Genomic DNA, 14,265 nt, shown 5'->3' with positions numbered 1-14,265 from the left:
CGGCGGATTGTTAGGAGCTGTGTTGGAGGCCACTGAAGGGGAATTCCATTCGATCGGACTGACGATCATCTTTGGTGGGATGATGCTTTCCGGTTCTTTGGGGCCTTCTATGTGACTGTGAATACGCGACAAGGTGTCTGCTTTGACGTTTTCTGGGACCAGGGCGATAAGTAATGGTAAAATTTAACCTGGTAAAGAATAATGCCCATCGGGCCTGGCGGGGGTTTAAACGTTTTGCCTCACGAAGGTACTGAAGGTTCTTGTGGTCAGTCAGTACGGTAAATGGATGGGCTGCCCCCTCCAGCTAATGCCTCCACTCTTCTAGGGCCAGCTTGATGGCAAGGAGTTCTCTGTTGCCGATGTCATAGTTAATTTCCGCCGGGCTGAGCTTCCGTGAGAAGGCACATGGGTGGAGTCTGGCTGGGTTCCCCTGCTGCTGGGACAGCACTGCACCCACTCCTGTAGTGAAGGCGTCAATTTCCACGACGAATGGGAGGTATGAATCTGGATGGACTAGGAGTGGGGCGCTAGTGAAGGCTCTCTTGAGGGAGGAGAAAGCTTCTAAGGCCACGGGAGTCCAGGACAGAGACTTGGGTTTCCCTCGGAGTAAGTTGGTGAAGGGGCTGGTGATCCTGCTGTAGCCAATAATGAAGCGACGGAAAAATTGGCAAATCCCAGGAATCGTTGGAGCTCTTTAATCGTGGTGGGTTCTGGCCAGGAGGTTATAGCTTCCACCTTCCCCTCGTCCATCTGGATACTGGTATGGTCAATGTCATACTCCAGGAATTGTACTGTGGGTTGGTGGAAGGTGCATTTTTCAGCCTTGAAGAATAGGTGGTGCTCTCTCAGGCGTTGGAGGACCTCCACAACGTGCTGGCGATGTTCGGCCTGGCTCCGGGAGTAGATGAGGATGTCATCCATGTATACAATGACGAACCGATGGAGAAACTCTCGGAGCACCTCGTGCATGAAGTCCTGGAATACGGAGGGAGCATTGGCAAGTCCATAGGGCATGACCAGATACTCGTAGTGGCCAGTAGGGGTCACAAAGGCAGTCTTCCATTCATCCCCCTCACGTATCCAGATGAGGTTATAGGCACTGCGGAGGTCCAACTTAGTGAAGATGGTGGCCCCACGGAGATGCTCAAGGGCACTTGGGACGAGGGGAAGAGGCTGTCGGAACTTGACTGATATTGTTCAATGCTCGGTAATCGATACAGGGCCTCAAGCCTCCATCCTTCTTGGCCACGAAGAAGAAGCTTGATGCAGCAGGGGAGTTAGATGGACAGATGTAACCTTGACCCAGCGCCTCCTTGATGTATTCCTCCATGGCCTTCTGCTCAGGAAGCGATAGGGAATAGATCTTTCCACGAGGCACTGGCTCACCCGGAATGAGATCGATGGCGCAGTCTGATGGCCGATGTGGTGGTAAGCGGGAGGCTTGTTTGGGGCAAAACACGTCTCTGAAGGAGGCATAGCAGGCTGGAATTTCTAAGGAGTGCTTCTCGATGGGACTTTCAATGGAGGTGGAATTCACGGGAAGGGCCTCAGGGAGTTTCTTCGGAGGAGATGGAGTCCCGGGCAAGCAGTCTGGGAAGTAATCCTTGCCCCACTTCAGGACATCTCCCATCTTCCAGGACAGAATGGGATTGTGCTTTACCAACCACGGGCGCCCTAAGATGATGTCCGCAGTAGACCCTTCCAAAACCAGAAGATGAATGTCCTCCGAGTGAAGGGGGCCCAGACGAAGAGTGATGGGTCCCACGCGATAGTGAACATGTCTATGGCATAGTGGTGTTCCAGTTATCGACTGGACTTGGTACACTGTTTCAGTGGCGGTAGCCTGTAATTTGAGCTGGCGGCAGAGGTCCCGGGAGATTAAGTTTCCTGCTGACCCGGAGTCGACAAAGGCTGATACTGAAATAGAGACATCAGAGGCAGTAAGCATTACACGGGTAGTGAGGGGCTCCATCTTAATATCAGGTTGAATCACACTCACCACGGGACGTGGAGGGCGCAGGGGGCATGCCAAGATCATATGCCCTGGAGCTCCACAATATAAACAGAGACCCCTGGTCAGCTTTTCCATGATCATGGGTTCTGGTGCTGGTTCTGGAGGATTACTGGGCTCTGGTCGGCGGAGGCAGGAGGTTGTGGCGTGGACGGGTAGGGCTGCTAGACAGGACTGCATGCGGCTCGAGCATCGGATGGACAATTGCATGAACTTTTCCAATCCAAACGAATCATCATAGGCAGCAAGCTGTAACCGAAGCTGGGGTTCCAGCCCCTGTCTGTAGGTGGTCAGTAGCGCTCTCTCATTCCATCCACTCGCCGCAGCGAGAGTCCTAAACTTCAGCGAGTATTCGGCAATTGACATAGTCCCCTGTTGTAAGTGATAGAGCTGCTCTCCCACAGCGGCATCTCCGTCGGTCCTTCCAAACACCTCGCGAAAATGCACAAGGAAGTTCTGCAGATCTTGAATGACGGGGCTGGCCTGAGTCCAGATCGTTTCCGCCCATTGCAGTGCAGGTCCTGTTAGCAGGGAGATAATAAAAGCAATTTTAGAGGTGTCGGTGGGATATGAATGTGGTTGCATCTTAAAGGTGAGATTGCACTGGAGGGGAAGAGGTCTGACACAACAGGTTAGTGTATATACAAAACAGTTTATTGGGTCACAGTGAATACTGGTGTCGGGTCCGGAGGAAGTGATGGTGAGGGAAAGGTCCGTGAGAGAGTGCAAAGGATATGGAGAGTGGAGTAATCCGAGTCTTTGGCTTGATTGAGGCTGGAAGGTATACGGGGGAAGCACACACCTCAGTGATCCGGGAACTAGGAGATACAGGAGGCACTTGGAGACACTAGGAGGAACACAGGAGGTAAGTAATGCAAGAAGTATTCAAAGGTAATCAGTAGCAAAGTCATTGAGTCCTCTACGTGTATATGAGACCAGACAGTGAGGGTGTCTGAGGTGTGTGCTTTTATGCAGGCTGGTAATGAGGTGCTTGATTGGTGACAGGTGCAGGTGCTCAGAACTCAGGTGAGAGGGATCGTTGTGATTGGGTTGTGGCGGAGCCTGGCCGATCTGTTACACTTCGAGATACACAAATTAAAGGAAATGGATAATGTATTTATCATATGATTAAACGAATTAAATGTGCAATTTAAGGGGGTTACACACTTATGTCAACAATAGTCTCTATCACAAAATTTCAACTCAGTTTGTAAAAACTCATAAGGTGGGATCTGGAGCAACTTTACCACTTCACAAGGTGCATGGAAAGAAACTGTGTACAAAAATGTGAAGAAGAAAAATAAATAAATAATATCCAGCACTACTTGTGGAAAAGGGGACTTTTAAGAGCAGGTCATATGGGTTTTTGAAAAATATCTCTTCTGCAGTTTATAACGTAGCTATCCTTCAATGAAAACAATCTGCAAAGATGTTAATCAAAAAAGTGCATGATAAATAAAATATATTGTCTCTCAGAAGAGAGAGTCGATTCTGAATCACCTTAATGAGTTGTCATATTTACGAATCTTTTGCCTGTTACCGGTATACGTCACTGGGTAACACATTTGCATAATCCCCGCCTGCCCGCGAAATACGAACAGACTCTGACCTGCCCTCAAACACGTCCGCTAGTTAGTGTGTTTACATCATGTTGAGAAGACGCTGTGTTCAAGAATACCACAGAAATACAATTCGAACCTTTTGTTGTGTGCATGTCATTTTACCAAAGACTGCTTCTCTAATCTTGTCTTTTATCTTCGTTGGCTTCTAATCTTCTTAATTTGGACTAACAAGCTCTCCGAAGCACAACCTGTAAGTACGATTGATACGTTATGTGTACATTTTCAATTGAGTGCTCAAAATATCAAGTTTTTGTGCTAATATGTGATGTATACCTAGTGCAGCTTTAGGTTTCCAGGTAAAGCACGATATAACTGTCTTACTGAAGTGGTTCTGATAATTCGCTGTGAACCCACTATTTCCTAAGAAATACTTAGTTTAATAATAAAGAAAGTAATGTAGCATTCAGACTTTATAATCATTGTGAAAGTGCTGTTTATTTTGCTGCACTGGCAGTTCTAGGTTTAATGCGGGAGCGACGAGCGAGTTAATTAGGCTGGTGCGCATGTGATACAGCTGTTCTGCGTTCCGATTAAAAGTTAAGACGGAGCGTCTTTAGTCTGTCGTTCTTCAAACATTACAGTAGACATATTTTGGTTTTCAAACTGTATTGTTTCATCAGTTATAGGGTGACCATACGTGCCATTTTCCCGGGACGGGTCCTGGCCAGGATTTCTATATTGCCTAAAATATCTAGGTTTTGGCTTTGTTTGCGTGTGCAGACCGATCGGTGTGTATGACATCAAAATATCATACAGACAGTTCCTTATGCTTTCAAAATGCTCTTGAGGTATTTTGATGTCATACACTGATCGGTCTGCACACGCAAACAAAGCCAAAACCTAGATATTTTAGGCAATATAGAAATCCTGGCCAGGACCCGTCCTGGGAAAATGGGACATATGGTCATCCTAATCAGTTAGTCACAATAGCACTCGGCTAACGTATCCACTATTATTGTTTTAAGTGTTCACAGTTTAGCAGCTAAACTTTAGCTGTGGGCACGATTCGCTTACAAAAACACTTATGTATTTTATGTAATTGTTATAAGAACGGATTGGAGTACTATGTTTTATGCAAAGGTGCTTTGTCAATGGTAGCACTGCTAACTTGCTCAAGCGCTCCTCTTTGTGCCAATCACAACAGGCTTGGCCAGCTGACCAATCAGAGCAGAGCAGGCTTATGGAAGGGAGGGGTTTGCTCCGAACTTGCTTGGAACGAACCGTTTCGAAATAATTGGCAAATTACTCTAATATTAAATGTACATTCTGAGAAAATCACAATGTTTTCTGACCTTAGATGCATTTAAACCTGTTGTAGGGGACTCCAACACAATATTAAGATACTTTAAAATACCATATGACCTGCTCTTTAATGCTTTAAAAGCTTAACTCAATTCATCACACTAATAGTTAACTATCTAAAAGTAACAATCATCCAATCAGAGTAGATCCACATCAGATTAACATACCAAACAAGTTGTCTTTTCTCTTTGGAGTGTTACAAGCTGTACGTTGCAAAGACTAAAGTCTCAAAACCAAAGAGATATTCTTTATCAAAGTTACGACTCGACCACACCCCCCTAAAACGCCTCGTTTAAACACGCCCCACGTCTACGTCACGATGTGGGAAGATTTGCATAACGCCGCCCAAATGTTCACGCAAAGAAAGAAGGCGTAACTTTGATTCTCGCTGTAGTATTGTTGTTGCCGCCGCCATGTCGTGGAGACGCTGTGTGCTTCGTTGTGAAAGCGAAACTACTTTGTTTGGTCTTCCAAAAGAGGACACGACTAGAAATCAGTGGTTAAGTTGTATTTACAACACTGTTCCAGAACACTTCAACCCAAATATCCAGATGTGTGCAGCACATTTTATGGAGGACTGTTTCCTGATCCTGGGAGAGTAGACTACAATGCCGGCTATTCTGACTCACAGACTGTAAGTACGTTTTCATATATAAAGAATTTGCCACTGACGATTCAAACAAGTTTTTTGAGCAGTCTTCTTTTCATTAAGGCTTGTGAACTATACTTGCTCAAGTATGTTTTGAGTTTGAACATTGACTTTGTTTAATAGAGTGAGTATGAATGCATTTTTTCAAATGATTAATCCACTATTTTGTTACAGATTTTTTTTATTATTATCATTATTTTCATGTTCAGTGTTATTTTTTTAATAGAACAAGGACAAGCAAGAGTTAGATAAGTAATAACAGCACTTCTAAATCAGTAAAACTGCAAAAATTGTCTTAAAGTCTTACGATGCAAATTGCAATTTGTGGCTTTTCGTATTTTATGTGGTATAAATGTGACTTCTTTTCATTAAGGCTTGTGAACTATACTTGCTCAAGTATGTTTTGAGTTTGAACATTGACTTTGTTTAATAGAGTGAGTATGAATGCATTTTTTCAAATGATTAATCCACTATTTTGTTACAGATTTTTTTTATTATTATCATTATTTTCATGTTCAGTGTTATTTTTTTAATAGAACAAGGACAAGCAAGAGTTAGATAAGTAATAACAGCACTTCTAAATCAGTAAAACTGCAAAAATTGTCTTAAAGTCTTACGATGCAAATTGCAATTTGTGGCTTTTCGGTGGTATAAATGTGGCCCCCTTGGCCTCTGAACTTGAGTACCCCTGCTATAGACCATGATGTACTCTTAGGCCGACTACAAAAATACACTGGTATTCAGGGACAGGCATTACTGTTTAACTGATCTTCTTATGCCCTATAATCCATCACGCTCTTTAAGAAACTCTGGACTTTTAGTAGTATCTAGGATATCTAAGTCCACTAAAGCAGGGAGATCATTTTCTCATCTGGCTCCTAAACTCTGGAATAGTATTCCTGATAATGTCCGGGGTTCAAACACACTTTCTCTGTTTAAATCTAGATTAAAGACACATCTCTTCAGCCAAGCATTCGCATCATGAATCTCAATCTCACCCTTGTTCCCAGTTAGATCAGATAAAAGTCACACACATAGTTTTTGCTTGACACGCTATGAACAGAATCTATGCTACACCTTTCTGTTCCTACAGCGATGCCCATCTCGAGGTCTCTAGAGATCACACCTGCTCCAGCGTGGATCCAGCCTCAGAGAAAGACTTCAGACGACCCAACACCTGTGACGAGATGATGCTGACCCCCTGTGAGGACCCCAGATGACCCCAGCTTGAATCCACATGCACAGCTGACAAAATGCATTATGATCACACCTGTCTGAAATTACTTCATGCTAGCTAACTGTATGAGTCTATTATCTTGAACTGTTCATTTGTGAAATAAACATTACTTGGACACATTCACTTCTGCTTTGTAATGTAGACACATGCGTTTTCTGTAAAGCTGCTTTGAAACAATGTGTATTGTGAAAAGCGCTATACAAATAAACTTGAATTGAATTGAATTGAATTGAATGGGTCAGTGAATAATTGATTCAAAAATGCAAATTCATTCAGTAACGAAACACCGCTGTGTGCAGAGACGAAAAACATGACTTTGTTTAGAACTATTTTCGGCGAAATAGAGCAAAAAGACTATATTTTCTCTATGATTTAAATCATTTAATTTGAACGTATTGTTTATTGAATTGTTGCCCCGACACTTAGAAAAGTCTGCCACAGATCATGCTATTACTAACCAATCTGTTCATATAATCACTCTAAATGTGTGTGTCCTAGAAAGTCTGTACATATAATACCTTGATTACAAATCTGTGTTTGTTGCTAACAATAATCTAATTTTGACAGATAGTGAGATTGGTATTATGAAGTTATACAGCAAGTTACAGATACCTGAAGCAGCAGCATTTTGCTTTTTAAGTGCTGGTTTAATACAAGACATGGTAATAAAAACATTGGGGGCTTCAGCCCCTTTAGCCACCCCCGTTATCACTTCAGAAATCTCGTGCACATCCCTGTAAACAGTCCTACTGTGTGTTATATGTAGCTAGTGTTGCTGTAATGCTTAAAAACAATTAATTTCAGATAACCCAATAAATTCATTAAATCATTTACTATTTGGGATTTAAGACAAGTCTGAGGTTATCCTAACTCAAAGTTATTTACGGCGATTTTTAAGAAGATTCTTTTCAAGAATTTGAACTCTTCTCCAGTTTTGTCTTAAGAACAATCTTGAGAAAAAAGATAAGAGGAATTTTTGGGGATACGAATAAAAGAAGAAGAAAACGTCAGTTAAGAAGATTGATTTTTCTGAAGAATGTTTCGTGAATGCGGCCCCAGGTTTTAGATCTTGCCTACAGTAAAACTGTAGATCAGTCTAGTCCAGACTCAGATAAACACTCATCCTTAACAACAGTCACGCTCCTGATGCAGTGGTCCACAACCCTCTCTCCTCTGCCATAGTTTAGCTGCTGCTGAAGTGCAATACTTATTCCACTGGAACAGACTTCTGTTAGTAGATGACGCGATCAAATCTACGTCTAGCAGTCGATCATCAATAGAACAAACGTTGTCAGTTACAAGGTAATCACATATTAACTAGTAAAACGCTGTGACTGTTGTATACAGTAGGACTTTCGAGTTTGAAAATGAATATATTAAAGTCAATTAGAAAACATATTTCAGTCATTCTTGAGAAGTGGGACAAAACGGTGCAAAACTGAAAAAATAAAACCTTGTACTCAGACAAATGAAACTACATGCTTTGATACAACCTCCCAACTTTTCTCTTTTTTAACTAAATGTGCTTTTTTAGCTTGGACTTTGTAATATAATTTCAGCTTTATTTTTAACAGCATTCAAGATATTTTTAACATTTCTAAACACATTCTGGTGTTAACAGACAGATTACACTTTCACATGTGACCAACAATTCCACAACAAATATAAAATATCATAATGAAATATTATCAAAATATTCAACTGACGGAGGTGACAGAACTGACGGTGGTGACGAAAACCTGAATTTGTAGTCATTTTAACTATCAAATACACTGAATCAGTCAATTACTGTATTAAAACAATCAGTGAGTATGTTATTGTTTATAAAGCTTTTATTCATGAGTCACATTTAAATATTTTGATCTATCACTGGAACACAAAATCTTATGGTGGTGACATCTGACGGTGTTGACAAATTTGGCATTTCTTTCACAAAACCAGTGGAGTTCATGTAGTAGCCATTTTATTTGTTTCTGTTGATGCCAGATGCTAATGGAACAAGGAGAATAAAAATTATCTAAATATTTCCAATAATTTCCTCAGAAATTGGAAGATGAAAATATTTGTATTTTTAAAGCTAATAGCAGTTACCCTTGCTGGACCTGTTTTGTGCCACGTCTCAAGAATGACTGATTTGTTAAATACAGTTTAATTTATCATATCATGATTTTGATATGGTTACTGTTTATTATTTTTCATAGAGTGTTTTATGGTGAATTGTATTAAAGCCAGTTAGAAAATACCAACAACAAAAAAAACATTAATAAATATAATAATCATATAACTTACAAAAATGTATTGTCCCCGTTTTCTCTACTTTATAGGCAATAATAAGAATTAGATTGCAAATATATTTTGAGCAGTGAACTAGGACATGCCTTTTCTTTTGCTGTGCGTCCTCACGCAGAGCCCGGGGGCGGGGCCAGAGCGCGGGGCGGGGCCAGAGCGCGGTGACGTCAGAGAGGTCGTGGGTGAGAGGTGATCGGGACACATCTTGTTGTCTTTGTAAGAGTGGAGCTCGATCACGCAGCCGTGTCTTCCCTCTTCCCCGAATCCTCTCAAAACTCCCTCCCGGACCTCCCCCTCTCACCCTCGGACCCTCGGACCCTCTCCCCTCCCCGGAGCGCGCGGCAGGTGAGACTTTGCCGCGTTTACTGCGTGCAGGAGCGCGAGGGGCCTGCAGGCCGCGGGAGAGCGCTAGCGCTAGCACTCGTGCTAACCAGCGTCCGCTGCTCTCCTGCGAGCTTAGTCGGTGTTTCTGTCTTAAGAGCAGCAGTGCGCCGTTGAGTCGTCAAACACGCGCCGTGAGTTGAGCAGAAAGCGGCTCGTTTCGTCTGAAGAGCCGTCGGCCGTCGCTACGCAGCTAGCAAGCACACGCGCTAAAGCTGCGCCACCGAGCAGTGAAATGGCGTATTTACAAAGAGAATCCGCCGGTTTAATACTAAAGTCGTTTGAGTACCAGGAATTAGCTTCACATTTATACGAATGGCCAGTTGGTGAAAGTGAGTATTTATAGTAACCCGGATTGGTGTTTCTCGGGATAAGCTGCTGAAGAAACTGTGCTAAACAGCGTGCTTCACTTCCGTCGGCCAGTGCGTGTGTTTCATCAGGTTACTTCAGCTCCTACATCTACCGTGTTTCACCGTGATGTGCAGTGCAGCCTGACTGCTGTAGTAAAGCTGTGTGTGTGTGTGTGTGTGTCTCTGTGTGTGTGTGTGTGTGTCTCTGTGTGTGTGTGTGTGTGTCTCTGTGTGTGTGTGTGTGTGTCTCTGTGTGTGTGTGTGTGTGTCTCTGTGTGTGTGTGTGTGTGTCTCTGTGTGTGTGTGTGTGTGTCTCTGTGTGTGTGTGTGTGTGTCTCTGTGTGTGTGTGTGTGTGTCTCTGTGTGTGTGTGTGTGTGTCTCTGTGTGTGTGTGTGTGTGTCTCTGTGTGTGTGTGTGTGTGTCTCTGTGTGTGTGTGTGTGTGTCTCTGTGTGTGTGTGTGTGTGTCTCTGTGTGTGTGTGTGTGTGTCTCTGTGTGTGTGTGTGTGTGTCTCTGTGTGTGTGTGTGTCTGTCTGTGTGTGTGTCTGTCTCTGTGAGTGTGTGTGTGTCTGTGTGTGTGTCTGTCTCTGTGTGAGTGTGTGTCTGTCTGTCTCTGTGTGAGTGTGTGTCTGTCTGTGTGTGTGTGTCTGTCTGTGTGTGTGTGTGTCTGTCTGTGTGTGTGTGTGTGTCTGTCTGTGTGAGTGTGTGTCTGTCTGTGTGAGTGTGTGTCTGTCTGTGTGTGTGTGTGTCTGTCTGTGTGTGTCTGTCTGTGTGTGTGTGTGTCTGTCTGTGTGTGTCTGTCTGTCTGTCTGTGTGTGTCTGTCTGTGTGTGTCTGTCTGTGTGAGTGTGTGTCTGTCTGTGTGTGTGTGTGGTTGACAGGTTGATCATCCGTGACCAAAGATCCAGAGCTCGACTCATTGATCATCATGGACTCAGGTGTGATTGAAGGAGGACTCAACGTCACGCTCACCATCCGACTGCTCATGCATGGCAAAGAAGTGGGCAGCATCATCGGAAAGGTGGGTTTTTAAAGAGCGGTGTACGTTGGCGACATGTAGCGCCTTTGCTTCAGGCGTCCCGAGTTCGAGTCCCGGCTCGTGGACGTTTCCCGATCCCACCCCTCTCTCTCTCACCCACTTCACTTCCCGTCGACCTGCTGTCCTATCTAAATAAAAGGCATCAAACACCAAAAATAAATCCTTAGAGAGCGGTGTACACTACCAAAGTATTTTTACTTTGTTACTGTACTTAACAAAATGAATATCTTAATAGAAAAATGTATTTCTTAGTTTCTGCATTAATAGTTTTTCACATCATGAAACGGGTTTGCATTAATAATATAATAAAACTCGATCTGAACATCCCACACGGTGCAGTTGGTGTTACCGGAGTAAATCCCTGGTAAATGATGGTGATTTGTGGATTGAAAAGCGTCCTGACCGTCTCGGTGCGCAGTGCTTCTGCTGTTTGTCAGCGCGGTTTCATCAGGCTCTAAACTCGTTTAAATCAGCGAGTCGTTCTGCTTTTGGCACACAAACTTTATATCGAACATTTATTGAAATCTTGTTATCGTTTTATTGAGAAATTAAATCTCGATAGTTATCGTTTTATTGAGAAATTAAATCTCGATAGTTATCGTTTTATTGAGAAATTAAATCTTGATAGTTATCGTTTTATTGCCCAGACCTAATTTTAATGTGATATATCATAATCTTTACTCCACTACATTTCATAAAAACATTACTCGATATTTTGAACTCTGGGTGTCCGCGGGTACTTAAAAAGGGATGTAACGATTCACTCAACTCACCATTAGATTTTTTTTAACAAAATGAGATTGAAGACATTATACAGTAAATGAAAAGGTGCCGTTGTATTAGGCTGTCGCGGCACGTTTCTTTGTGAAATTGTAATATAACAAAACTAAATTGAAATTTTAAAACAAACCCCAAATCAAACAAGTAACACAAATAAAAGTAATCTCTTATTATGAACAAACTAAGGCTTTGAAGTTTACTTAATGACAACAAAAGTCGTTTCTTTCTTCTACTGAACACAGAAATATTTGGAAGAATGTTGATAACCAAACAGTTGCTGGAAGCATCGACTGACATTATAATAATAATTTTTTGAAAAAAATGATTTTCAGGATCAGTATAATTCTTTTTAGTGTAAAAATTATTTTTTATAATAAAGACTTTTTTTATGAAAAACTGATTTTCAGAATCTTTAGTTTCTATTTTAATTATTTATTGTAATTATACAAACAATCCACACAGGCACTCTGTGCTGACACCCACTGCACGTGTGTCCTTCATATTTAGTTGAATTAATCTTTTGGGTAAGTTGCTCATTTAAAATCCTTTATTTTTCAGTTTTATTTTAAGGTTTTTATTTTTTTTTAAATAATTGGAAATTTAGAATCAAACTGCCTTACATTATTGTATTGGCACAGTGAAAATTACCCATAGCACCACCTAGTGGCCGACCAGAACTAATACTGGTGTAACTGGTTTTATTATTAGGGTTGGGTATCTTTTGGGTTTTTTACGATACCAGTGCCAAATCGATACTTTCAAAATGGTACCGCTGCCTGAACCCATACTTAAAAAAAAATAATAATAATAATTCCCCCCCCCCAAAAATATTAACCAAAATAGGATGGTTATTATTAAGCGCTATAAACACATTTAATGTCTGTTTCATTCATACTGGACGCCAGAGGGCGCCCTCGCGCAGAAACCCCACATGTGCATCACAGAAGTAACAGAACTCAGGAAATCCCTAATATGGACAGGCATTGCTATCCTGTAACTGAGTAAACGGAAGATATAAACGTTCTGAATGATAAAACAAAGACCATAAACACTCGACCGCGACAATGTATAGGTTATCCGTGTTATTCAAGCCATCTTTGGTATTTTCATCAAGTATATTTATAATCCGACTTAGCCTTTTTACCATAAGCGTTTTACAGTATATAACTCTTTTCTGCCTCATTCTGTGACGAGAAGCCACATCAGATCACAAAAGGAAGCAGCTGTGGAGTAAAAACGTTACAGTGTTCTCTTTTGTTGGACAACAGGTTTAGAAACGCTTCTCATTTGCAAGTCATTAAAAGGGAAGTTTAGCTTTAGGCATTTTAATTTGAGCGTGTTTAGCTGAGCTAGCTAACGGTATCTGCCTGCTGCCATCAGAGCAAGTGTAGTTGCTGCATTCACGCGCTCCTCTGCTCTCATTTCCCAAGTTGTGCTTTTAAGTCGGAACGTGGAAACAACATGGACACTCGCGTTACTACAAAGATGTTGGATTTGTATTATTAGAGCTTTCCCACTTGAGTTCACGTGCATTTTCTCAGTCGGGAAATTATTTTTCACATGCGGTGCTAGGGCTGTGCAATTAATCGCATGTGATTGTCATGTGCATCTCGTCAGTAAAGCCGGTTCTGTGATTAGTAGTAAATCTTCATCACCTGCTTTCAGATGGAGCGGCATGCACTACAGAGCCGTAGATCACTGACAAGCTAGGCGATATCACATTCATAATCACAGATGAATCGCATTCGATTATGAACGCGATATCGCCTAGCTCGTCAGTGATCTACGGCTCTGTAGTGCATGCCGCTCCATCTGAAAGCAGGTGATGGAGATTTACTACTAATCACAGAACCGGCTTTACTGACGAGATGCGCAGGACAATCACATGTGATTAATTGCACAGCCCTATGCGGTGCCGGTGATCAAAGAGAACCAGAGAACAAATATTTCAATCGATCGCTCAGGCATTTTCAGGCATTGCTCAGTGGCACCGAAATCTGCGTTCTGATTCAGTTCTAATACATACTGGTTACATAGGTACCGGGTTTAGGTACCTAACCCTATTTATTATATATGAATGCATCCTTAATATGCATTTTTTATATATATATATATATATTTATTTATGTATGTATGTATTTATGTATTTATTTATTTATTTATTTATTTGGGGTTGAACGACCTCTGATTTTTTGAAGTCGACTCTTATGTGATGAAAGGGCCACATGAAAGTCGAGTCGAAGTCGACTAGTCGCTGATGACGTCATTAATTAACAAATACGTCTGGAGCACAGCTATGGCATATGACACAGCACTGCCCACACGGCTGTTGCTCCTATGACAGCTCATTTTTATCAGTTCTTTTGTCTTTAGGTCGTTATATTTCTCACAGATTTCTACTCGTTCTAAATCAGATCCAGATAAAGTAGCACAGTAAAGATTACATTCATATGAATGCATTAGTGAGAGCGATTGCGTGTGAATTAATTATTCCTGGCAGCGTCTCTCTACTAGTAGTGAAGCTGTGGGATTTAGTTAAGAAATATATGCTTGAACTTTTCAGTTTCTAAGCTATTTTATTGAGAAATCACAGAACAGTGTTGACA

General features: G+C 41.9%; 1 protein-coding gene across 1 annotated transcript in view; it reads left to right on the top strand.

Moving 5' to 3' along the window:
* The first annotated feature begins 9,259 nt into the window (after positions 1 to 9,259).
* LOC107569168 (poly(rC)-binding protein 2) overlaps positions 9,260 to 14,265 on the top strand; it is a 14,923-nt gene continuing 9,917 nt past the window's right edge. Inside the window, exons 1-2 of the mRNA XM_016255179.1 lie at positions 9,260 to 9,455; positions 10,722 to 10,861. Of these exons, the coding sequence (XP_016110665.1) occupies positions 10,769 to 10,861 (93 nt within the window). The 5' untranslated portion in view covers positions 9,260 to 9,455; positions 10,722 to 10,768. The remainder of the gene's footprint in view (positions 9,456 to 10,721; positions 10,862 to 14,265) is intronic.

The sequence above is a fragment of the Sinocyclocheilus grahami genome, unplaced genomic scaffold (genome assembly GCF_001515645.1).
Source record: "Sinocyclocheilus grahami isolate Dianchi unplaced genomic scaffold, SAMN03320097.WGS_v1.1 scaffold1320.1, whole genome shotgun sequence".
Lineage (NCBI taxonomy): Eukaryota > Metazoa > Chordata > Actinopteri > Cypriniformes > Cyprinidae > Sinocyclocheilus > Sinocyclocheilus grahami.
The sequence above is the reverse complement of the archived record's forward strand: the minus strand, read 5'-3'. Positions and strand labels throughout refer to the sequence as shown.